This window comes from Watersipora subatra, chromosome 9, assembly GCF_963576615.1.
Source record: "Watersipora subatra chromosome 9, tzWatSuba1.1, whole genome shotgun sequence".
Classification (NCBI taxonomy): Eukaryota; Metazoa; Bryozoa; class Gymnolaemata; order Cheilostomatida; family Watersiporidae; genus Watersipora; species Watersipora subatra.
In genome coordinates, this window is record NC_088716.1 from 20,724,517 (window position 1) to 20,750,306 (window position 25,790).

The following is a 25,790-nucleotide window of genomic DNA, read 5'->3' on the forward strand; positions in this document are numbered from 1 at the left end:
ACATCTGGAAGTGACAGTGAGGAAAAGGCTGGTAGCAGTAATGATGAGGATGTGAGTAGGAGTGATGCCAGTGCCTGGAAGAATGTAACCAACATAAACAGAGATAAATCTCCTACAATTCAGCAGTTTATAGCAGTGACAGGCCCAGTATTTACTCCAGTAGATGCTCAACCAGTAGAGTATTTTGAATAGTTTTTTGAGCCTGTCAATCCAAGAAGTACATCTTTGTGGGAGCTCTTTGTTACACGAATAAGTACATGGTGCAAAGACTGTGATATGGGCCTTTGTAAAGGAGAATGCTTTCGAAAATATTCATAAATAGACAATTATTATGAAAAGCATATATTTTATGTTATACATTTTTATTTGTTTACAATATGTATATATGCCTATGGACATATACATGTATACATATGCACCTTTAAACATAAATATATGCACATAATAACACACAGAAAAGTGTATGAACCTTTTAAAAAAAAGGATTTTGTGGAAAATTAATTCGCCCATGGGAGTCTGATTTAGTTTTGAAAATTCGCCCGCGAAAGGGTTAACTATCGTCTTACTGATAATACATAATTCACAAACAATACTCATCTAGTAATACATAATTGACCAATAATACTCATCTAGTAATACATAATTGACCAATAATACTCATCTAGTAATACATAATTGACCAATAATACTCAACTGGTAATGCATAATTGACCAATAATACTCAACTGGTAATGCATAATTGACCAATGATACTCATCTGGTAATACATGATGGACCAATAATACTCATCTAGTAATACATAATTGACCAATAATACTCAACTGGTAATGCGTGATTGACCAATAATACTAAACTGGTAATACGTGATTGACCCATGGCAGGCAGATGGTAATGCGTAGCTTGTCAATAATACTGAACTGGTAATAGAATAGTTTGTCAATAATAGTGAATTGGCCAATGAAACTGCTGTTCAACAGATTATTTTTGACAATTCAACAATTATACTTTTAATAGCTGTGCTACCCAGCATTGCCCAGGTGTGAAAAATCGGCTTATAAACAATGAGAGGTAATGAGAGTTGCCTGCCACTTGCTATTAGCCTGGCACATTGTCAATGGATCATTTGAGTAGGCTTACTAATAAGAGCTATAACTTCTCATGACATTACACCATCACTTTGCGTCGGGACGGATAGCGGTTGCATATTTGCTCCCATATAGCGACATATATCAGCTAATGAATCTATTAAGCTCGTGTGACTGAATTGGTAAGGCGTTAGACCGGCGAATGGGACAGTCCGAGATCAGATTTTTGCGGTACAGATTCTTTCTTCTAAGATATTGATAATAGCTATAGCTGGACAAACACAATAATGAACAGACCAGCTTTGAGAAATATATATATATAGACTAGCTGGATGCCAGGCGTTGCCCCAGTATCAAAAATCAGCTAATAAACAGTGAGAGGTAATGAGAGTTGCCTGCCACTTGCTATTGGCCTGGCACATTGCTAATGGATAATTGGAGTAAGCTTCCTAATAAGAGCTACTGCTTCTCATGATATTACGTTGTGACGTTGTGATAGCGGTTGTGTATTTGTTCCCATATAGCGACATATATTGCCCAATGAATCCATCAAGCTCGTGTGGCTGAATTGGTAAGGCATTATACGAGTGAATCAGGGGGTCCGAGATCAAATTTTCTTCAATACAACTTTTTTGTTCTGAGATTTTAATAGCTATAGCTAGACACACACAACGACGACAGATACACACACCAACTCTGAGAAATATATATGGATATTGAACCAATGTCATGCCAAACGCATGCCAGCGCTGTAAGACGATACCAAACAAACACACTGAACTTAGTTCAAGTGCCAGTGGTATTCTTCACCGAACACATGGTAGTTTGTCTAACAACTGTTTCACAAACATAAAGGAATCTTTTTTAAATTCGGGGTTTTTAATTGACCTTTACCACCATAATTTCTAGACACAGTAAGTTTGGAAAGCTTATCTTTCACGCCAATACGTTATTAATAAATTGACCATTTTACAAACATACACACTTGTACTTATCAGCTTTCTGTCAGACATTTAATTAGCTAGTTTTCCAAAAGTAAATGTTTACCAGAAAACCATAGAAATGCTTAAAACATTTGTTATTTGTGAGCAAGTTGAGTTGCCAGTGGCTGTGTCTACCATGGTAATGTTGAATTTAAACTGTAATTTGGGCTGAAATTCCAAAGTGTGGGAGTTATTAAATGCGTCGGTTGTGTATTGATTGAGAATAACAGCTAAGGTTGATGTCTAACTAATCACCTCCAGGTTTCTGGCGATAATTTTTATTTTCAGAAAAACATACTGAACTGAACAACTGTCGTTTGTTGTCACAAAAGATCAAATTAATCTTTTTTATTCATTACCCGCCTATCTTTCTGTACTATAGACAAGCCTACATATCATTAACGTCCTTTCATGTAAATTATATTGATAGTGAAGAATTTATGTGAAGTTTCGCTTTGAATTACGTAAAAAATTCTGTATAACTCGAACATCATGTTGGCGCAAGTTTTCAAATTTGATTTGAATAACGAGTCCCGTGGTTGGCCTTTAAAATATCATTTTCTCTCTTGCTGTACTTGGGAGGGAAACGACAGATAGGGCTATCTCTATTATATATTTATATAATATATTATATTTATATAATTTATATCTCTATTATATATTTTTGACTATATTGTAGGCATAAACGATAGTTTTTTTTGCAGGGTAGACATTTCTGCGGAAAAAAAATTGATATAAATTTTCATTTTAGGAATGCATGCGTGCCTCTTAACGTAAAATTATCGGAATCACCAACCCTAAACCAAATGTTAAGTGATGAGGGAGAACAAGGAAAAGTTGTTGATATAAACCAATAATACCACAGTTACTGCACAGCCATTAAATTAACAAGTTAAGTTTAGTATGTTCGTTCTTAAGGGCCAAAGAGGTGAGTTTGAGAAGACCTTGAAACGGATTAGGATATTTGCCTGCATTTTATACTTCATATAATTTTAAATCCCTTTTAACTTAGAAGTTGTCAGAATGGATTATTTATGTTGTTATCTACTGTAGTTGTAAAAAGCAGCATGCTATTTGAACCAAAATTTAATACTCCAAAGTTACTACTGAATTTAATATTAATTAAGTACTTTATTTAGTTATTATTGAGTTTAGTATTTAAAAATTTAATAAGCATTAAATACTTTATTTAATTAAATAAATTAATGATTAAATACTAGTATTTAATTTTTACTAAAATTTAATACTGCAAGTTATCAGTTTGGTAACTTACGCATGTGCTTCTTACGAAGTAAGCTGTAGATTATGATGGAGTAGCAGATACCAATTCCTACCATAGGAATGGTGATGAGCAGCTGAACAAGGCCTGTGGAATGTGAGTGTAAAGTACTTCTTATCACGCAAGTGCCGAACCTAATAGTAACAAATTTATTGTAGTCAGCTCTCGATATCATGTGGTTCACCTTTAGGGGCCCTTCAGTACTTCACGGGCCAACAAATATTAATTATATTAATATTAATTAAATTAAATTAATTAACTAATTAATTAAATATTAATTTAAAATTAGAAATTAAAGACAATGAATAAAAAAGTATAAAATACATAAATCTCTCCCATACTCTGACCCAGTAAGATCTCTCAGTGAGCATAACTGCTAGCAGCCGTACATGTCGCTATTTTTCAGTTACATTTTTGTAACAGTGAAAAAGTGTAACGTGCTTACGATGCCTTTCATTGTGTCTATTAAGAGCCCTAAAATCTCAAAACCATCTAGAGAACTTAAGAAAAAAGAGGACAACGCTTAGCCTACAAATAATGAAATAGTGACTTTACAATTTTCTATTTCCTGGATTGTAGCTTTTTCAAGGATCATGAATCCAAAGTATTCTTATACTGGGATGGGTGTGTAACATTTTTTTCTTTAGATAAAATTGTAGCCATGCAAATAGAGTCACACCATGTCTTTTGAATGTTTGTGATCTTGATCTTGGATCAAGTCAGATTTTGATCAGAAATTTTGAGAGTGTCACATGTGTGTCTGAGAGTTTAATAAAAAATTCGGTTTTCCACCAAACTGATAGAAGATTTTTTCATGTTACGATTGGTAAAATCAGAAGACATATTTCTGCAGCGCTCTTTGTTTCATTTAAATTTTCCTATGATATACCACTGTACTCTTTCATTAGAATTTTTCTAGATTGCAACCGTAATGTAGGGTATAGCCTTTGCTCCTTCGATATTTATGGTAAAAATAAAACATAAAATGTTCTTTTATAATCATTGATAGGATATGTTTTATCAACCCTTTCATTAAAAAAGTGATGTTTTTATCAGGACATAGTTAACTATTTGATAAAACCTAATATTTGACAATGGTGCATGTAAATTGTCATAACTATTGACCCACTCGGTCTACGAAAACATTTTGATACCAAAATAATCAGCATGATAATTTACATCAGTTGATACCATTAAAGGTTGCAAATGTGTTTCAGAATAAGCTCGAAGACTTATTTTTTCTTCTTACTACAGTGGTTGACAAGTTGAGAATGTTCCGAGTCAGAGGAGTAATCACTATTACTATAGCTTATGCCATTATTATTACTGTTAAAATTACAATTATCACAGCTACAATAAATAACCACTACTACTATTGCTTAATAAATAGTTAGTAGAAGTCTATTGACCCCCAATTTGTGAAACCCATGTACTGTAGCTGTAATGCCACTGACATGATTAGTCAATCGTGAAGAAGAACTTCGGTTTAAATTAAGGTTTTGCGAAGTGAAACTAAGCTCAGTGTGAACTGTAAACACATTTTGCATTTGCTCTACGCAGACAGATGATGTTTTTTTTATTTACTTACCTCTATGATTGGCTAATAACTACTTGCTAATCAGAAACGTTTTATACAAAGCCTACAAAAGCCGCACCATGTGGCTCTTGGCTATACTCACATTCTGTGCTGAGCTACATGGCATGGCTCGTGGGTACGCAATGAGTTAAAATAAGCATACAATTTATTTCTACCCTTTTTTATTTCTGGTATACACTATACACAAGATTGAGTAATTGCGGCTAAGGTACTGGTTAACATATCGTACTTTTTGGACTATTAGCCGCTACTTTTTCTGATGTTCGAGCTATGCGGCTCATATAAGAGTGCAGCTATTCTGTGGTTTTTTCTTTCACCGCTAGGGCGCATTAACCGGAATCTCCGGTTAGTGCACCTCTAGCGGTGAAAGAAAAAACGAAACAATGCCTAACAATACTGTTACGTTAGGCACTAGGTTAAAAAGCGTCGGTTAATACGTTCCGTTTTAAACAGCAAAGTTGCTGCCGTGTTAAAAAGCTCCTTAGTTCTGCGGCCTATACAAATGTGTGACCTATGTATTGTTTTATTATCATTTTTTGGAAAATAAAGCAGATGCAGCTTATATAGGGGTGCGGTTATTAGTCCGAAAAGTACGGTAGATACAGTATCAGTACAGTACATTGGCCAACCTAATCCTGTCCATTACTCTACAGGATGAATTTATTCGCAGAGTTATATTTCGCGAAAATTGTCTTTTCATGCATATTCGCAGATGAATTTATTCGCGGCTGAAAACTGCCACTCTCTAGGAAAAGTTAACTCTATTGCGGCTAGTAATAGATATTCCTACGCATGAACACACCGCGTGTTTCGGTTTATATTTAGCTTACAACTGCGAGGCGATCATGCTAGTCTACGGTAAACAATTTTTGCTGCGTCCAGAGGTTTTCACGAATATTCATCGCTTTGGAGGCCTTGGATAAGCCAACAACTTGTGGTAAGTAATGAGTTTTTTACATTTACTAAATTAGTTGAATTTTACTTTGGTTCTTCAGTAAAACGCAATACTAATTTTTTCCATCCCTACTGCTTTATTATTTGTTTTAGTGTGAGAGAGAGATTTTTCATCATAAACCGAAAAACAATGATTGCAAGGGTGGTAGATGTCATTCTTAGAAGATCACCAATCATTCAGGGAGGTCTGGAAATTGAGGTTGAAGTGACCGCAGCTACTTACGAGAAGAATATATCTGTTTTTAAAAAAGGAACAAAAACGCCTTTACGAGCACAAATCTTTGGCCAACCAGCAGAACTTTGCAATAGTAAGCCACGAGGAGAGTTCTGATGATAACTTCCTTACCAGCCATGTAGTAGCGAGAGAGTCGCCTTCAACACCTACCCAAGACAGTGACAGCGACAGAGCTGCTATTACCAAAATAACTAGTCAGAGAGCACCATTACACGCTGCTATTCACTTATCAAGAGTACCAGTTTAATTTTATTGCTAAACAACCGCCATATGGACTAAACTGTTTATATTTACTCCATTCATCGTTTGTAAAATTGTATTTGTATTTGAAATATTTTATTTGTACACTCAAGTTTGTAATAAATTATAATACATCTATACATGAAATAAAATATATAATTTAATCATGTTTGCTACAGCGATATCAAGGAGTTGTTGTCGATGAAGGGATCTAAATTGACTGGTTGCCTCTCTGCCAATGTTCCTACCTTGATGAATATTACTACTTGTCTCTAGTTTTCGTAATCGGAGTAGGTTGTTTCATTCTCAATCTGCAGTAAACACAAAAAAGAAAAAATATTAACGAGTGTTGAGGAAGTACAAAAACAATAGCTGAAGTATTTGATGAAAGCGATGAGTTTTTAAACAAAAGAATTAACTAATGCAGTTGATTATGGAAAAACGTATCTGCACTGCAAATCAAATACATACCATAATGTCCAGATCAGAATCATGATCGTCCTTGACTTCGGTATTAGAGATTGATGGAGTTGATTCTAATGTAAAAAGACTAGGAGAGTTTTTTTGCTATGCTGAATCCATGCCGAATAACTTGTAAAAACCTTGAATAATTTTGTAAAGTTTGACGCAATGGCAATAAAGCTCGAAGTCTGGCGATGATTTTAAAGAAGTTTTGGAACTCGGCTACGTTTAGTACTTCTGCCTTGCGGCTATTTTCGCGATGACGCCATTCTGCATATCTTGTGACAACCTCGAATAATTTTGTAAATAAATGTGATGCATTGGCAATGATGTTAGCTCAAAGCTCAGGCAATGATTTTAAAAATGTTTTGGAACTCAATTACGTTTAGCATTTACATTAAAAACTAGGCTAGCGACTAGTTTTCAATTTGATGCAGTAGTTATTCTCTCTTTTGATTAAAAATAGAACTAATTATTCACTGAATTTAATAATTCGCGGGATTGACTGTTCGCGAAATCGCGAATTTTTATGACTAACGAATATTTTCATCTTGTAGGGTAATAGATTTATATAGTAACCAGTACCCTAGCCACAATTATTCTGTCTTGTGTATAGTGTTCACGTAAATAAAAAAGGGAGAAATAAAGTTTGTGCTTATTTTAACTCATTGCGTACCCATGAGCCATGTATGTCGACGTATGACGGTACTTAGCAAGTTTTTAACTTTTTTAGTCTGCTGATCTCCATTAACGGTAATAACTGAGTGATTACTGTATGTAATTTTCTTGTACTGCCTCTTACCAGTTTTCGTTACTGGCTTTGCCCTTACAATTTCAAACAAACACTAACTTTATGTTGAACAGACATTGTGCTACATAAAAATTGTTTACCATCGTTTACAAATTAAGTGGTAACAAGGGCCAGTGTTTTAGCCCTCCGTTGTTCAGCAAGATTTGTTGGTGGCTACACAGGATAACCACGACTGATTTTGTTTTTTAATTCTTAAGACAAAATGGCAATTTTTGATACCTATTTTCAGCCAGCGTGTGCAGTGATACCTAAGTTTCAAAAGCTCACAAGTTTTGATTGGCCCTGATAAAATTGGTCCATGAGATGTAAAACAATGCTAACAAACAAACACCAGCACGTCAACCTTGTGACAAACAATGGCCCGTTTTGTTCTCCTTCAGCTTACCCAGTTCTGCATGGCATGATCTCATGGTCCTTATCTCTGGTGGCATGCAAGTCTACCACCTGAGAGGTGGTCATGACTACCATGGTTAGGCAAAGTGCTATCACAATGGTAGTGTTCTTACTGCTGCTACTGCAAAGTTTCCGTTTTCTGCAAAGTGTACGTAAAGTGGTGATCACACGACGACTGAACAAGAAGCTTCCGGCAGCGGAAACTTCATTTGGGAAATTCAGCTGAAGTACCAAAAGTCTATAAGCTTGTAACTAGCTTAATTCTAACAAAGTTTGAGTTTGATTGGACAATTTATTATTAGCTGATGTATCACTTAATTTTTTGACAATAGGACAGGAAATATTGGAAATGTTCATTTTTTAATTCAGTTTAGACACGCGCAACGAAACTTCGATTGGGTTTTTAGCTCTGTGTAAGCATTGGGCACTTTGTAAAACTATTCCAGTCGTATCTGAGGAGTTTAAGGTCCTTAAAGATGTAGTTGCGTCAAAAATGAAATTAGGACCCATAAAAGGCTAAAACATCAGCTGCAATTTGATGCCATTTTTGTCTTTGTAGACCAACCCTGTCCAGAGATATATGCGTTTGAATGAGGCCCTCTTTTAAAAAGCTCACGTTCCAGCGGGTGCCTATTTCGTGACGTCACAAGCAAGGTATCTGAAACGAAACCACGAGCAATAAATATGTGGTCGATTCGTTAGCCAATCATGCGTGCGAAATTTTTATATAGGCCGTAATAAATGTTATCACTCGTAAAACGCGTTGTCTGTGATCTCGAAGATTCTCCTAGTTAGAGAATTCATTCTCATCGTTACTGATTCAACGCGTTTCAACAATTACTAAGTTATACATAGTTTTAAAATGGCTTCAAGTTCGAGCGACCGCTACTCAGAGTTATCTGAGCAACTTTTAGTAAAAGATTAGAGTAGACAGCCTATGGCCAAAGCTGACAGGCGTCAGCAGCGTTTTGCTGCAGAAGAAGACAGAATGGAGGTAAATTAACTTATTAACTAAAGAGTCTTCTATACTTTAGTAAATGTAATATTTTTTATAGTCATAAATACATATACTAATTAATAAAATGATAATTCTTTGCTATCTTCAATCATCGTTTCATAGCTTATCTGCCGTTTTACCTAGCTATAATATTTTTTTCGAATTTTCTTTGGTAAATTAGAGTCATGATGACAAATTATTTTCACTCGTAGGAAGTGGGTAAAATCGATTGATCATTGCAAATCTTTAATTTCCAGAATCAAAGCTTCGAATCGTTGGCTTGGCGTACTTGTGCCTTTATTAAATGTTTATTCGTTTTTAAAATTACACTCGCAATCTATTTAACTCCCAATTTGGAAGCTGTCAATAGATACGCTTTAGAATGACATATCTGTGAATGACATATTTATTGCATCTACTTTGTTTACATTTACTTGTTTTACTGATTACAGAATGTTTATGTCGTCCCACCAGCCGAAGAAGCTTTGTCATTGTGTGGAAACTGCCATAAAGGAGAAAGCGAGACTTGAATGCGTGCTGGATGATGTTTTGTTTGAGTTTGTTGCAGTAGATGAATTTGTCTTATTGTATCAGCTAATACTATGTGAGTGGCCACGACTTGATGAATATTTTTAATAAAAGCTTTATGCCGAGATGAAAATATTTTTGCTTGTAAAAATTATATAATAAAATAATATTGTTGAAGATAATGCAAAACATGATTTGCAGAATATTGTAGTGAATCGGATATGGTATATGGGTGTCCGCAGAACTGGAGAATGTGAGTTCAAATCCAGTTTGCAGCAGACTTCTCATCCTTAAAACTCTATCCCTGTCTATATTCTTTTCAAAGAGGTGGCTTGCTTATTTCAATTATTTAGTATTCGGTAAGAATACTAGTAAGAAACTAGTACGTAGGCAATAGGTAATAGGCGACATAATGTGGGCGGGGCTTATGGGAGGCTGTATATCGTTTATATGGGTAGCTGCAGAACTGTGCTGATACAAAGACCGCGTTCTACATAAAGTGACTTGACAGAATTACCGTAGACCGGTAGAATTGGTAGTCGGTACCCAAATGTTTACACAACATTTGGAGAAAGTGAGTAGAACAAATTTTCAATTTTCGTTATTTGAGACCTTTTAAACATTCATAATAATGCATCTGTAGCAGGATTTAAAATTTTATTTTAGCCAACATGAGCAAATACAAAATAAGATATATGCCAATAGAGCCGCGTAAGACTAGACTTTTATCGCAAATAGCCGATGTGAATACGAGAGATAGAGACAGGTTGCCAAACGCGTGACATCATTTTTGGCGAGGCTGGGCACGTTTTTGTGGCCTGAGCGTTTTTACGGCAATCAGATTTTTTCGGTTTTAATCTTAAAATATCTTGGCAATGCGATCGCGTAACACAACAAACAACATATCAACTGATAGAGAAAAAAAATGCTTTCTTTTAAGATCAACTTAAATTTTGATGCAACTACATCTTTAAAAGAATTTTAATTAATGAATTCTGCAAGAGTTTTTATAGTTTTGAGATATCCATCTTTTGTCTGTTATTTTAGTTTACATTGCCATTCTTGTTGGAAATGGTATTGTTTGCATTGGCAAAGAATGTTTATTTCCCTTTGATATGCAGGCTACATGAAGGTCAAAAAACGATTTTAGTAAAGTATATGTCAGATGGCGCTAAGTAAAAAAGCGGACACATTTTCATTGTGGCTGATTATTTTAGGCAAAAAATTTTCAACGTTGAAGTTTCCATATTAGCATTTATTTCCAATTTTGTACAAGTTTATTAATTTCATTTAGTTTACAAATTGTGTCCACTTGGCTTATCTTCAAACGAAAAGCAGTCAATTTATGACTTGCTGTTTGATTGCAGCAGAAAATTGGAATTAGTTGAAAAATGTTGACTTATGGAATTATAATGATTTAGATTTTTGACAGCTTTCTAGGATTTAGCAATATACAAGGTTTATATTTCTCTAAGCTAACATTTAAAGAGGTGCAGCATGTCTAACCTAGCTAACCTAACTTTGTGCGTTCGTTTCTTTTCTTTTTTTGGCTTTAAATTCCAATTTGAATATCATCTAATTTTCATCATTAGGATTTGCATTTGAACCTGTTCTGACATCTTTACACTCACCGGTGCCTGCGACCAGTTGCTTTAGCTTTTGGTCTGTGGGTAAACTGTCTGACCGCCCTCAACCGCTCCATAGCGATGGCAAACAAACAAAAGACAGATAGTGCGACAAATGTGAAGGCTACAGACGTGCTGATTGTACAGAGCATCTGAGATTTTCTCAGTCGATTTTGCATTGGGCAGTTTGAGTAGATGAGGGCATTCAGTCCGAGGCAGAAATCGAATATGGCAACACTGTAATAAATAGGCATATCCTTCATTTATGACATGACAGACAGAGAGATTTTTGCTAAATTCTATTTCTGTGTTTAAAGGTATACAATTTTGAACTGTTCCATCTGAAAGAGCATAATATTCTGAACAAGAAGAAGCTAGTGTTGCCTAATTTGGCCAAATCTTGAAGTCATGAAAGCCCATTTAGGGCATGTATAACGAAACATCACAAAAAGACTGGTTTTTGTGGTTCTATTTTCCAGGTTTACACTTTTGATGGACACAGCTAACACTCAGTTTTTTTGACATGCACCTTTTGCACACAATGAATTTGTCGAGTTTCCTTTAGTCCTAAAACACTCTTCCACTTTGGGTTTGGAAAGGCTTCTTTTTAAAGAATTTCTTCAGGCTTGATGACAATTATGGTTGTCTCTGATAGTGAACATTGAATGAATCTGCATCTTTTATAGTAGCTCTACCAAGGATATTTTGTCTTACAGTCATTTCAAAGCTCTTTCCCAGCCCATCTACAGGTCCTTTTTTGTGGCTAGTGGCATAGAAGTTGGTCTAACTTAAATTCAAACTCTCTTTCAAATTAGCTTATGTTTGAAAAAAGGTAGTGATTTTTTACCTGTTGGGTGCTTTATTTGAAAAAAACTTACTCTACTTCTGGACACAACTCTTTGTTTTTCTCAAACATAACACTCAATCATTTGAATATATAAAGACTTTCCCATGCTCAAGGTTGGATATTACGCGGGATGCTATTTACAATTTGTTGTGTATAACCACAGCAGTTTTGCCATGTGCTTTCTAACTCTCTCAACCTAAGTTTTGTCAATGTTGGCTCATATAGGTCAAACTGATGGTGTAGGTGTCACGATAGTGTTAGTTCCTTTGTCTTTATGGACACAGAACCCACAAACATAAATTTGGCTGTGGTAGTCACCACAGCCAGTGCTAAAAATAACCTAAGACAACCATGCCAGTCGCATTGCTAGCGGCAAGTTTGACCTATGATCATCCCTGCTTATCAATTTTTTCGACATAATGATGTAAAGTTAAAGGAGAAACTTGTCTCAACGTATTTGATGTGTCGATGCTAGAAACCTTTTCTAAAATATATCATAGAAAATTGTTGGAAACAACAGGTTTTACATACATGTACATGAGAATTAGAGAATTGCGAGAAACTGGAAATTGAGAGTAAACGTATGAATAAATAACGAGTGACTAATGTATGAAAGTCCAGATCATAGCGACCTGAAGACTCTCTGTGTTTTATTAATACCTGGCCTAGTAAGTTAGTAATCTTGAGCTCACCAAAGAACACTGTGACCATGGTCAGTATTGAGCAGGCCAGCAGTATTTTTTACTGCCACGATATGCCCAATATTGAAGACGATGATGAGCGCTGCGATAATGTTTATCGTTGCGAAGGCATAGACTGGGCCACATGTTTCTTCTTCTAGACCATCGCATTTTAGAGACTCACAACTTTTTTTCAACCCACAGAGCAACTAAAATATAATGATTGGTTATTTAATCGCAAAACAATCATGGATAGTTCATAAATAGTATTGCAGAATGGTGTTAAATAAAAATACTTAAAATGCATTCCAGAGAGTTTAGTGTGTCCAAATTTATTCATGATCACATGGGCTGCTTTTTAGTTCGACCTGCAATGAGCGTACAGTAAACTGCACAATGACAGACCTCCAGGTGCTCTATCTGGGTTCAAATCTGCTGCGTCTATTATGGCTCCTGCGACTGGGTTGGCTCTGCCCTTTGGTAGTAAGGCCAACTCAAAAGCTGATTTTGAAGGTAGACGATTGGAAAATCACCACCATTTAACGAGATATAGCCAATCGTATAAACGATAAAAATAATGTAATGGCGATTTATCTCATCGACGATTTTCAGACTGAGCGATGCTGGGACTAAAACGCCTGAGCTTTCTAGTCTTATAATATGCTCGTTCCACGGCCTTCCATGCACACGGCCATTCATTAAATAAATGTTTATAATTATCATGATCGCTAAACAGTTTCTTTTTGAATTAAATATAGAAATAAATATTAACAAAAGTTACAAGTTTTTGACGTAATAGTTATATCACGATTTTATTATCACGAATCATCTATAAATAGTTGCTTTTGGAAATCGTAAAGCTCTAATGATTATAGGCAGAGTTCTATTAAAATATCAAATACTGATGTGATACCTCTATTAAATGGCACAGCTGACAGAGTGCAATCTCCATTGGAGAATTCAATTTTCTGAAAAAGCAATTTGACAATGAATATGTAAACTTCATCTCTACAACAAATATACCTCCGAGTCATTGCTTGTGTCAGCTCCAGTGTATCCCTGCTTAAACATCCTTGCTTTGGACATCGTTACCTCGCTTTTAGGAGAACTAAACCGCTGTCTCCATCAGCTTTGAGTGTCTCTCACATCAGAGTTCGCTAACTGTCGAGTTGTAATGAGTTTTGAACTTCAAACAGTAGATACAATGAATTTAAAATGCAAATATCCAACATTGATTAATAAACAGGAACCAGATGGTTTCATCTGTTGTATTGAAATGAAGCTGAAGAGTATCGGTCATGAGCTTTGCAAAGCTCGCACCCGATGACGATGACGTGAAGAATACAGTTATATTCTTGAGCGATCGGCATGCTCTTGAATTTCCACTCTCGCTGTCTTCAGTTGTAACACCCTCAATTAAAGAACTATTCCTGTTACAGACAAGCTTGTCAATCAATAGCCATGTAGCATGTATTCACTTGAGTAATCTTAAGACTGCTACAAGCTTTACTTAGTAATATTTTTGTGAAGGCGGTTCCTATATATATAGATATTCCAAAAAACATTCTATATACATTCATATATATTATATAGAAGGCTTTTGGACAGTCTAACCTGCAGATATATGGCTGAGCTATTAAAACCTGACATGTTGTGTGCCACTCTTATATATAAACTAACAACTCGTGAAAAAAACCAACTTGAGTGACTGTTGGAGTCCTGACACGTCTTACAAAATATGACAATATATTATTTGTGTATGAGTGGGATAAACTAATTCTAATTTTATGTTAAGAGGGGTAAAAACTTGATAAGTGTGTGGTCTGAATTTATAATGTACAAATACACATGCAAAGTTCAGAATTCATATTACGCATATACATAAAAATTTGAGCATTTATGCATCTATATAAATAAATTTATAAATACATAACTAATATATGTAATAACTTTTATCATGTTAACATATACTGTATAAACAGGAAAATGTTAAAATATCTTTATATATAATTATAATTTTTTTAAAATGTATATATATATTTGCTAGTAAATATATATGTATTTATGATAAATATATGTATATTCATAAATAGGTGTGTATAGATGTTTATAAATATATATTTGTAAATAAATATTTATATAAATGTGTACTACATGTATAAATAAATAACCATAAAAATATATTTATATATTTAGATTGGGAATTTAAAAAGTATATTTAAATATACTTTATGTATATATATAAATATACATATATGTATATTTATAAATATATATTCATAAATATGTAAATATTTATGAATATATATTTATAAATATATATTCATAAATATGTAGATATTTATGAATATATATTTGTAAATGTATATTCATAAATATGTAGATATTTATGAATATATATTTGTAAATATATATAGATATTTATGAATATATATTTAAAAATATATATTCATAAATATCTACATATTTATGAATATACATTTACAAATATATATTCATAAATATCTACATATTTATGAATATATATTTACAAATATATATTCATAAATATCTACATATTTATGAATATATATTTACAAATATATATTCATAAATATCTACATATTTATGAATATATATTTACAAATATATATTCATAAACATCTACATATTTATGAATATATATTTACAAATATATATTCCTAAATATGTAGATGTTTATGAATATATATTTGTAAATGTATATTCATAAATATGTAGATATTTATGAATATATATTTGTAAATATATATTCATATATTTGTAAATGTATACATATACAGTCATATCTCGGCATATGAGTGCCTCGATATATGAGAAATTGAGATACGAGCAAAATTTCGACCAAGTTTCAGCCTTGAGACATGAATAATCCTTGATATACGATGATACGAGCCAGTTCTCGATGGCCACTATATGGCCAAGTGTGCGAGAGGTCTCTTTTGAGAACAGCGTCGCTCGGTCTTTCTCATTGAATCAATTAAAAAAGTTTTCAAGATGTCGGCTAAAAATTATAGTGAACGCGAGACAAAGGGCACTAAGCCGGAAACAGGTAATATAAAATAAAGACGATAAAATTAATGCAAGTTGAGAAAAAATTGAAACTTAGCTTCAAGTGTACGTTTAACAAGCTAAATTCATTTGAGTTAAATTCAAAGTCTCTGTTACGTAGTGTCACAAAAGTTTAGTGTACCGATTGTGTTGCTTTCAAGTCTCTCTCAGATCGCTGTTAGTCACTACTTCTGTTTCGAAGGTAAAAACCTACTGTAGTATACATATTAGTGTTACATTTTATTGCTGATTTTAACAACTAAGTATGTATTTGGTACTTTGTTAGCATATATACTGAATAACAACATTTGAAAACACATTTTTCAACCGTAATATTCTGTTTTATGTGTTTTTTCATAATATGATAACGCATTAATTTGTATTTAGTTGAGTATTTTCCTATATTGTCATATAGGAAATAGTGCCTGGAGGTATGAGTAAATTGGCATACGAGTTCAGTCCCAGAATGCATTAAGCTCGTATATCGAGGTGGAACTGTATTTGTAAAAATATATATATGTTTGTAAAAATATATAAATATTTATAAATATAGATAGATATTTATAAATATAGATGTGAGATTAGCTTGGATATTATTATTACATTTTCAGCTGCCAAAACTCAGTTTTTTCTATCAGTTCTAGAAAAAAATGTGTGTTTTTTATGACTAGCTGACCATCTAAAGAGCAATAGGTGACACATTTTTTTCTTTCACACTGGCTCATAAAATCATAGCTTTCTTATTCTGTCACTCAGTAGACAGTTGGTGTGTTCAATGAACAAATAAGAAAACCTTTTTTTCCACACATAAGTGTCAAGTTGGAGACCTGCTCAGGTGTGTCATGTAACAGCAGTACATGTCCTCATGCTGTGAGCAGAAGGAAATCAGGCTGCTACCTCAGATCTCATCTATAGGACCAGAGTACCCTGTGGTGCTATTTTGTAAGGCTAATTATCTTGGTAAAAGGAAATGATCTTCAGCTGTGCAGTCCCCATGACGACAGAATATTTGCTGATTTTCTGATTATGATCCTGTTTATTTGATATATATTTTTTATTTATACTGCTATATAAACTGTATATATTGATTCCGTGTAATCCGTGCTCTGCCTGTTGTATATATGTATTATGGCTTGTAGCACGGCGAGTGTTGGAGTGACGTGCGATTCAGTTCAGGACCTTCTCATTCCAGGTGGAACTTGTTGTAAGTTAAAACACTGTTAATATTTGCTGGAAGTCATTCAACTTGACAAAATGTAGACTTACTGCTAAATTCGTGTTTGGGAAACATTATAGTCGTTTTGTCATCAGGTCATCAGGTCATCAGGTCATCAGGCCATCAGGTCATCATGTCTAAAATTCACCAAATTTGCCTTTGAATAAGAAAACGTTGAACATGTTTGAAAGTTGCGCTCTACATGAGTAAAAAAGAGCTTGTTTATATTGGACCATTTTTATTACCTATAACTTTCAGAAACGCATTCAAACCTTTACAATCACCTCAAGATACAAAAATTTCCTTGATCATGTAAGAAATGAATGAGTGTTCAAGTCTAAGCTTTACGTAATTTCCAACATACCATGTTCAGATTTTCAACATGGAGCAGTTCCATAAGCAGTTTCACACAGGTTTTTAATTCAGTCTGTCCGTTTTATAGACCGGCGCGCTAACCACTACGCTACTCAGCCGCCTACATGCTTCATGGGATAATTATACACATACTGATTACTCATGACAATCTCTCGAGATGCGCGAGTTTGCCAGGGTACTAGTTAGACAAAATGTATAAATTATAACGATAATACAAATACATAGTAGGTTAGTTTAGGTTTCACCTAGTTTAGGTTAGAGTAAGCTAGGCTGTGTGTCTGTACCCCACCTCTACCTCTGAATGCATGCATTGCTTAGTTCATACTTGGAATCTGTGTGCTTCGAATGTATTTGATACTAGCATTAAAGGTTGACTTGCAACAAAATTCACATTACGGTTATTTGGTATTAATCCTTTCACTGCCAACCATGTACAAATTCGGCTATCGGCTTAGTGCCAGCCATTTTACCGAAAATTGCCGATATTGCTTCATGATATTTATACAATATTTTTTCAATTTCAAACTAACTAAAATCTTTTTTTACATATTTTATTTTGCAAACATTTAACCAACATTGATATGCAAAAAATTTAATGTATCTATACATTGTGCGATGATAAAGCTATGTGAAGCTACGATCGCTGCGAAGCTAAGACGATCCTCCACAATGTTCCTTACTCTTACAAAACTATTACTTCTACCACTATCAGAGTCAGTCAATGCTGCTACTTTAATTATCTTTATAATCACAAAAATCTGAATCTGAATTGGCTATAATGTCATCAACATAACTAATTACCTGTTTTCTGACTCGCGTGGTACTTAACAAAACGTACGCAAAAAATGTTCGTTTTCAGTTTGGAAATTCTCAAGCAAAAATTTGAAATTGCTTCGTTGTTTTAGGGTAATTTTACAGAGAAATCTTCGGACAACACTGTCAATTTCATAAAAGTCCTAAAAACTGTGGGTTATGTTGTCAACAAATAATAAAATTAAGTTACAACGCAATTGCTGGGAAAGTCGCAAAAATACGTGTGTGGCACTCGACTCTAGAAAACGCATAAATGCGTCTTTGGCAGCGAAAGGGTTAAAAGATTCACCATGTCTTACTTTGCTGTGTTGTAGGTCCAAAATATGTGCAAATGTGATTACAAGTTCTTAAAAGCTCAAAAATGAACAGTTAATCGCAGCGATCACGAAAACGCCGTAGATTGGAATCTCTTTGTTTTGATAACGTTCTCGAACATTTTGGTTATGGTTTTGACACGGGATGTTATCACGTGAATTAAAGGACAATAAAAGGCTCAATATAAAACATCTTGTAGTCCAGTTTTGGACAAACACTTTAGGTTTTACTTAAAACTCTGTATCAAATATAGATGCTCGCTACCTTACAGTTTTGTTTCGGCTTGGTCTAATCGTCGAGTCGTAATCTGATCATGTGACCCATACTTCCTGCCAAACAGCTCGAATAATTTCTGCAGCATTTTTCGACAATCACAGGTGACCAACAGGCTCATCATGTCTATGAGAGGGTGATATGCAATCCTTCAAGCTAAGTTTGAAAAATTAAACAAATTTTTTTGGAAGGTTTTAAGATATCAGTGCTCAAAGTGACAGCATTACAATGATGATCAAATAGACGCGTAAAGACAATAGACATGGTTTTATTGAATGCGCGAAGTATATTTGTGAAATTATTTATTTATTTCGACGAATGAGGTTGTATGAAAGTGTAAACAGAAGCCATCTGTGTTCATCTACGTCCCATTTGAGCCGTTTTGGAAAGGGATTCTAATTTATGGCGTTTTCGTGATGCCCTCGATGAACTGTTCGTTTTTGAACTTTTAAGAACTTGTAATCACATTTCCATATATTTTGCAAAGGCAACACAACAGAGTAAAACATGGTGAATCTTTTGACACCAAATAACTGTAATGTGAATTTTGTTGCAAGTCAACCTTCAAGCTCAGCATAGTCCAATCAGATTGCCTGCGTCAAGCGTCTATGGGCACATCTTCAATGCAAATTGCTACACTACTTCCATGACAATGATCCATAGAGTTATTCAATGAGAATAGTTAATAGTAGTATTAATTAGTATTAGTAGTATTAGTATTAATTCTCCTTGATACATGTGAAGGTGCATTATTGAGCTTTTAGTCAGGTGGGTTTTTAAGAGGCCCATTCTCCAAAAACCAGACAGAGTTTTGAAACCACATATTCTTAGCATCCTGGTTTGGACAAAATCAGTCTACAAAAGTGGAAATGAATGGCGTTTACACATCCTAACAGACAGAGGCGTGCAATGACAGAATGGGATTTATTTATATACATTACATCATTATCTAGTGTTTTTATGTGATCAAGGGAAAACTAACATTCTGATTGGACCATTTGAGCATGCATCCTCGCGCGTGTGTCTGCCATGTCCACCCGCCGACTGTTGTTCCTTTGGGACCAGCGTGTATCACAATTCATTGATGCAACTCATAGTCTGCAGGAGGGCTTGTCATTCGTAGCACTTGGAATAGTAAATCTTTATCACGCTTACTACAGTTTCTGATGTTCTAAGAATTTGTAATTGACAGAGCTTTGGGATCATAGCGTCATGACGTAGTGATCTCCTTTGTGTTACATCATCAGTGTACACAGTTAGTATGGACAGTTTGTGATGAAAACATGTGCTATGAATACTAAAATGACCTGTTAGTCTGTGTATAGGATGGGATGGACAACTTTTGACCTGGTTGGTGTAGTTAGAGTGCACTTACATTCAAAGAATTGATAATCAGTTTATAATGATTATTTATTAAAATTTAGAAAATTATTAAATGTCTATTAAAGGCATTTAAATAAATCACTCACAACATTTGCATGCTATGCAACTTTCATGTTGATAAAATTTATTTTATTTATTTATCAATTTGTTAAAAGATCACAACATAAGTTTGAATGAGTAATTTATTTAATATTCAATAAATAAAAAACAGTTGTAATACTTTGTGTGAATGGAAGTTTCAGCAAGTGCTCTGCCATTACAGGACTAAGGTCACTATTTTGAAAAAAAAAACATTCACTAAAGTATAGTGTACAGTATATAGCGCAATGTATATAGGCCATTGTGCGATATACCAATAATGCCAATATGTGTATTAATGCGATTTTCCTGTATATATAGGCCGACAGATCAGTTAAAATGGATAGTAAACGACCCTCTAGCCACCAGCCCTCCACCCACCAGCCCTCCACCCACCAGCCCTCCACCCACCAGCCCTCCACCCACCAGCCCTCCACCCACCAGCCCTCCACCCACCAGCCCTCCACCCACCAGCCCTCCACCCACCAGCCCTCCACCCACCAGCCCTCCACCCACCAGCCCTCCACCCACCAGCCCTCCACCCACCAGCCCTCCACCCACCAGCCCTCCACCCACCAGCCCTCCACCCACCAGCCCTCCACCCACCAGCCCTCCACCCACCAGCCCTCCACCCACCAGCCCTCCACCCACCAGCCCTATTAATTCATTTTAATGAGGATTGGCTGTATGTGTATGGCTTCAGTTCATGTAATTCGCCTCCTTATAGGAAGTATTTGGGACCTTGTGAAGCAACGAGGCTATGAAAGCCTGCCAAAATATTCAGCGTGTTTAATACTAGTGTGCGACTATGAAAACCATTTTTTTTCTGATGTGCTTACTTGAGCTTATCAGCATCAAGTTCTTAATTCCTGAGTGTTTTGGTTTATAGTAAGATTTATTTATTTATGCCTCCTTATATTGTTATTGACACCAATTTACTAGGTACCAACTATATATGTTGCTAACGTGATACACGGATAGCACAGTTGATTTTTTATATTGTCGAAGGCTGGATAAAAAGTCTGAACGTTTCGTGATCATCATGGCCATTCTGAAATAATCAAAGAACTATGCAACGCAGAAGATGATAACGAGGCAGTTTTCATTACTGTTATAGACGAAACTTTTGATGACTTAAGATTCTTCTAAATGACACCATGAAATGAGTTTCTGAAAATGCTAATGCAAACTTAAGAGTGCAGGCATTTATCGTAGCAACCAATGGATATCTATTATCACTAGATAGGATACTAGGGCTATTTTTGGTATCCATAATACTGGTATCACTGCGTCTGGCTAACACATGTAACAGCTTATGTAACACATAAGTATTTTGGCAATAGCTTTTTTCCTAATGACTTTGACATCCACTTACGCGCTGGAGTTGCCCCTCTGTGCGTAAAAGGGCAAATAGCTTGATGCGTAAATTGATGATAAAATTATATCTGCATGGTTAAGTTGTATTTCTTATTGACAGCATACAGTCAGCAGCTTTCACGGAGGCTGAGGTCGGAGATAACCGGTAGCATCGGCCTGATGGAGATGGTCCGCTGTCGCCTCATCTACAGAGCGGAGACTTATTCAGTTGTTTCGTCAGTTCAAACAGGCGTGAGGTTCCATGACTCGAGTCCTTCTCCCCACTCAGTGGGTCTCCATCTCACTAAAGCCTTACCTAGTCAGAATATTACCTGCGGCCTGCGTGGCTCGTGAGTTTCTCACCTACTATCTGCACATTCTGTATAAAACTTCACATTTCGTTCTTTGTACTAGAGGTGGAACGAGACACGAGACGTCTCGAGTATCGACCGTTTCGTATCGGTCTCGTCTCGACTTAACTATTGCCAAACTCGAGACAGGAAATAGAACTAAAGCGCCTGAGCACGGTTGTCAAAACATGGCTTCTTGCGGTAGCAACAACTCCATATATTGTAATGGATTGCGGGCAACTGCCTTTAAAGTTATACCCGGTCCGTTACTACCTGTTGCTATTGATTATGTTGGCCACTGAGTCTAATCATGTAGTCCGGACAACGGCCCTGTTATATTTTAGTTCGGTTCTGTGTCCTTAAAACAGATAATGGGTCGTATCTAATTACTCTTCGGATAATACAATTTAATAAATAAGACTTGCGGGTAAAATGTCGTATCGTATCGTGTCTAAACACCAACTGTCCTTCATAAAATTCGGGCCTCTTTTACGTATATACTACCAATCGCCGGTAAAACTTGCCCGGACACGGAGAAACGAACGAAAGGCGGTGTCGACCATAGTCCGTGTTCGGTTAACAATGACGTTTTATTAGCTCAATATAAGAATATACATGTGCATGTACATGTATACAGTAATTAATATAATTTCATGAGTACAGTTTAAATATAATTCACATACTACAGTTAATACACAAACAACACTTAACATTAATGAAACGATAAGAATGAAAGTGTTATCGTGTGTTCTTTTAGTTGCGGTATTTCTTTGTAGAGCGACGGCTATCGGTTTCATTACATTAAAAAGTAAGAACTATTCAATAGATGGTAAAAATATACATGTACAAAGCAATATGTTTATAATTATTATGATCAATCAAGCTCAAAATTCTTAGAATATATAACTTCGGTATTTTAGAGCTGTTTGTGTCACTTTTGTTTACAAAAACTACATGCATATCACTATTAAAATGTTGTATTTAAATCGTTTACACCAGGTGAAAATTCAATTAAAAAATAGTTTTATTAATTTTATATATACCAAGTAGCTAGTACTTGTGTAGTGAAATCATCACCAAATGCTCATTATTTTACTGTCTCGTGTCTCGAGTCTCGAATTTTTACAAGACAGTGTCTCGAGTCTCGTCTCGAACTTAAAAAACCTGTCTCGTTCCACCTCTACTTTGTACCCACTGATTATAATCTTGCTGACAATATTTTGCCTTCAAATAGGTGACCCTTTAGGTAAGCGACCATTCAAGTAGGCAAAAATTTAGGTAGGTGAAAATTCAAGTAGGTGACCCTTTAAGTAAGCGGCCCTTTAAGTAGGTAACCCTTTAGGTAGGTGACTTTTTAGACAGGTGACCTTTTAGGTAGGCAACTATTTAGGAAGGCTATCATTTAGGTAGGCGTGCATTTAGGTAGGCAACCATTTAGGTAGGCGATCATTTAGGTAGGCAACCATTTAGGTAGGCGACCATTTAGGTAGGCGACCATTTATGTTGGTGACCATTTAGGTTGATGACCATTTATGTAGGTGACCATTTAGGTATGTAACCATTTAGGTAGGCGAACCTTGTCATAGGCTTGTGATTAGTCAGCAGATTTTAATGTCTAATCATAGATCTTAATCAGACTAATGGAAGCATTTTTGTGACATACCAACATTGAGGCGGAGAGGCAAATAATTTTAAATCAAAATACAAAGTATCTATCTCAATTATGGAATTTGCATTTTGATCATAAATTATTTTCATTAACTTTAAAAACACAACACCGAATTGTGGGACATTTTTCCCTAATTTAACAAGTTTTCAATTTAAGATACTTTTATTGCCTCATTTGGAAACTGTTTGTTTGAAATAAACTTGTCAAAGTAATAATTGACAAATCTTTTTTTGTTTCTACACAATCTTTTCGTTTGAAATTCTACCCAGTTGTGTTTAAGATCATTGAATCTTAGAATTTGTTTACCTCTGGCTGTAAAATAAATCTTATAAACAATATAACTTCAGCAGACACAAGTAGCTGCTAATAATAATTTTTGCCCTACCACAGTTCTAGCAAGGTTGGAGATTATAAAATCACTTTTGATTGATGCCTATTTCTAAAATAGATGTAATATAATTGTAATAAATATAGTTATTACAAACTATTTCAGGAATTTACCCAGCTAGTTCTTTTTTGTGATCAGAGCGATCAAATAATTTGCAGCGTTTCGATGTTGATGCCAATTCTATCAGAACTAAGCTATGTAATCAGGCATGTAGTACGTGATCTGCTTAATAATTAGGCCACAATTTAGCTTGAAAATAAAAATTTTGTTTCGGAATTTGGCCTATTGGCCTGGCATACAATGACTTGCTCTAAGCGAAGCTCATAGGAATGTCAGTGTTTTTTGAATTTCTGATAAATAATATTGATTTTTTTAGTTCACCTAAATGTATTGCAATGTGCAATATCCGCTGTATGTTATGCAAGATTCCTTGTTAACTGAATATTTTATTACATATTTCATTGTATAATTCGTGTTATCACATAAATTACATTAAACTGTGAGCAGAGTTTCTATTAATGGTTGTATGAAGCTTGATGTACAATTCACTGAATGCATGTATACGTTTTTAGTATAGGTGAATTTCCTTTCATTCATTTTGAATTCATTTTTTAGCCTTTCTCTCTCCCACTACTTCCTAGGAATTAGCTTTCATAAATCTATTCCGTCCCGACAAATGGAATGGAACACAACTTTAAAGATAGATAGTTCATTCGGAATCAAACTACATATAAGGTAGGATGACTCATTGATTGGAGTTATTATTTTTTGTTAGCTAACTGTTGACGCAGGTCAGTTTTCTGTCCTATTAGCCAATTACATTTCCTTTTCTTTCAGACTTTGAGTAGCTGATTCTATTACTATATTTAGATTGTATACACGTACATCAAAACAAAAGCGTGTAGAATAGTCTAAACGTAAAGCATCAGCGAGTACTGATGCTGAGACTGACCTTTCATTAATATTAAATAATATAAGTGTTGGATAATATCAATAGCCTGCTGGTCATACTGCACACAGATGCCGTGCGTGTTTTTGTAAGAGCTTTGTACAACAAACGTTGGCTCAGACCTTGACTGAACATTTCAAAGCTCAGCGGCAAAGCGATAACTGGTGATATGCCCATTGACAGAAAGAAATTCATTGTGGATGCCATTTTTGTTGTCATTGATTACCCTTTTGGGAATTAAACCCCAACCTGTGGTTTTCAGGTCAGGTGCTCTAGCCCGTTAGGCTTGGGCTGCTTGATAGGGAGCAGTTTGGCTAGTCTTTTGTATCAACATCAAGATTACAACAGACTAGTTCATAACAACATCTCAAAAAGGTTAAGTACTATAGAAATGAACCAACAAACTTTACAGAACGTGGCAGGTTGGAAAAAAAAACAAACAATAATAATAAAAAACAAGCCGATATAAAACTCAAAAGCTACAAACTAAAGTAAAACAAACCCAAATCCAGACAATTATGCTCAACAAAATCAGAAATAAGGATAATTAGCGAGTGAGTACTAGATAATTCAAAAACCTCTAAATCTACAAAAACATGCTTTATGGAACAACACAAAATGCAGTGTTAAAATGGTTCAAAACATACCCGAAAAAGCAAACAAACTTTTATCACATTGGATTTATGTGTATTTTACCCTTCTTCAACTCCTAAATTTTTTGCAAACGCACTTAACATTTTGCCAGCAAAACAACCATGATTACCAAGAAAAAAGGCACGATGTTATGCATGCTAAAGAACCTACTTTCTCTTAAAAGTGAACTATGAACAAAATCACAAT

At 34.9% G+C, this 25,790-nt stretch overlaps 1 protein-coding gene across 1 annotated transcript in view; it reads left to right on the forward strand.

The window, feature by feature from the left end:
* LOC137404881 (dnaJ homolog subfamily C member 11-like) overlaps positions 1-25,790 on the forward strand; it is a 53,502-nt gene that overhangs the window by 11,143 nt on the left and 16,569 nt on the right. The window contains exons 7-9 of the mRNA XM_068091108.1: positions 16,925-16,989; positions 21,716-21,944; positions 24,617-24,736. Coding sequence (XP_067947209.1) covers positions 16,925-16,989; positions 21,716-21,944; positions 24,617-24,736 — 414 coding nt within the window. The remainder of the gene's footprint in view (positions 1-16,924; positions 16,990-21,715; positions 21,945-24,616; positions 24,737-25,790) is intronic.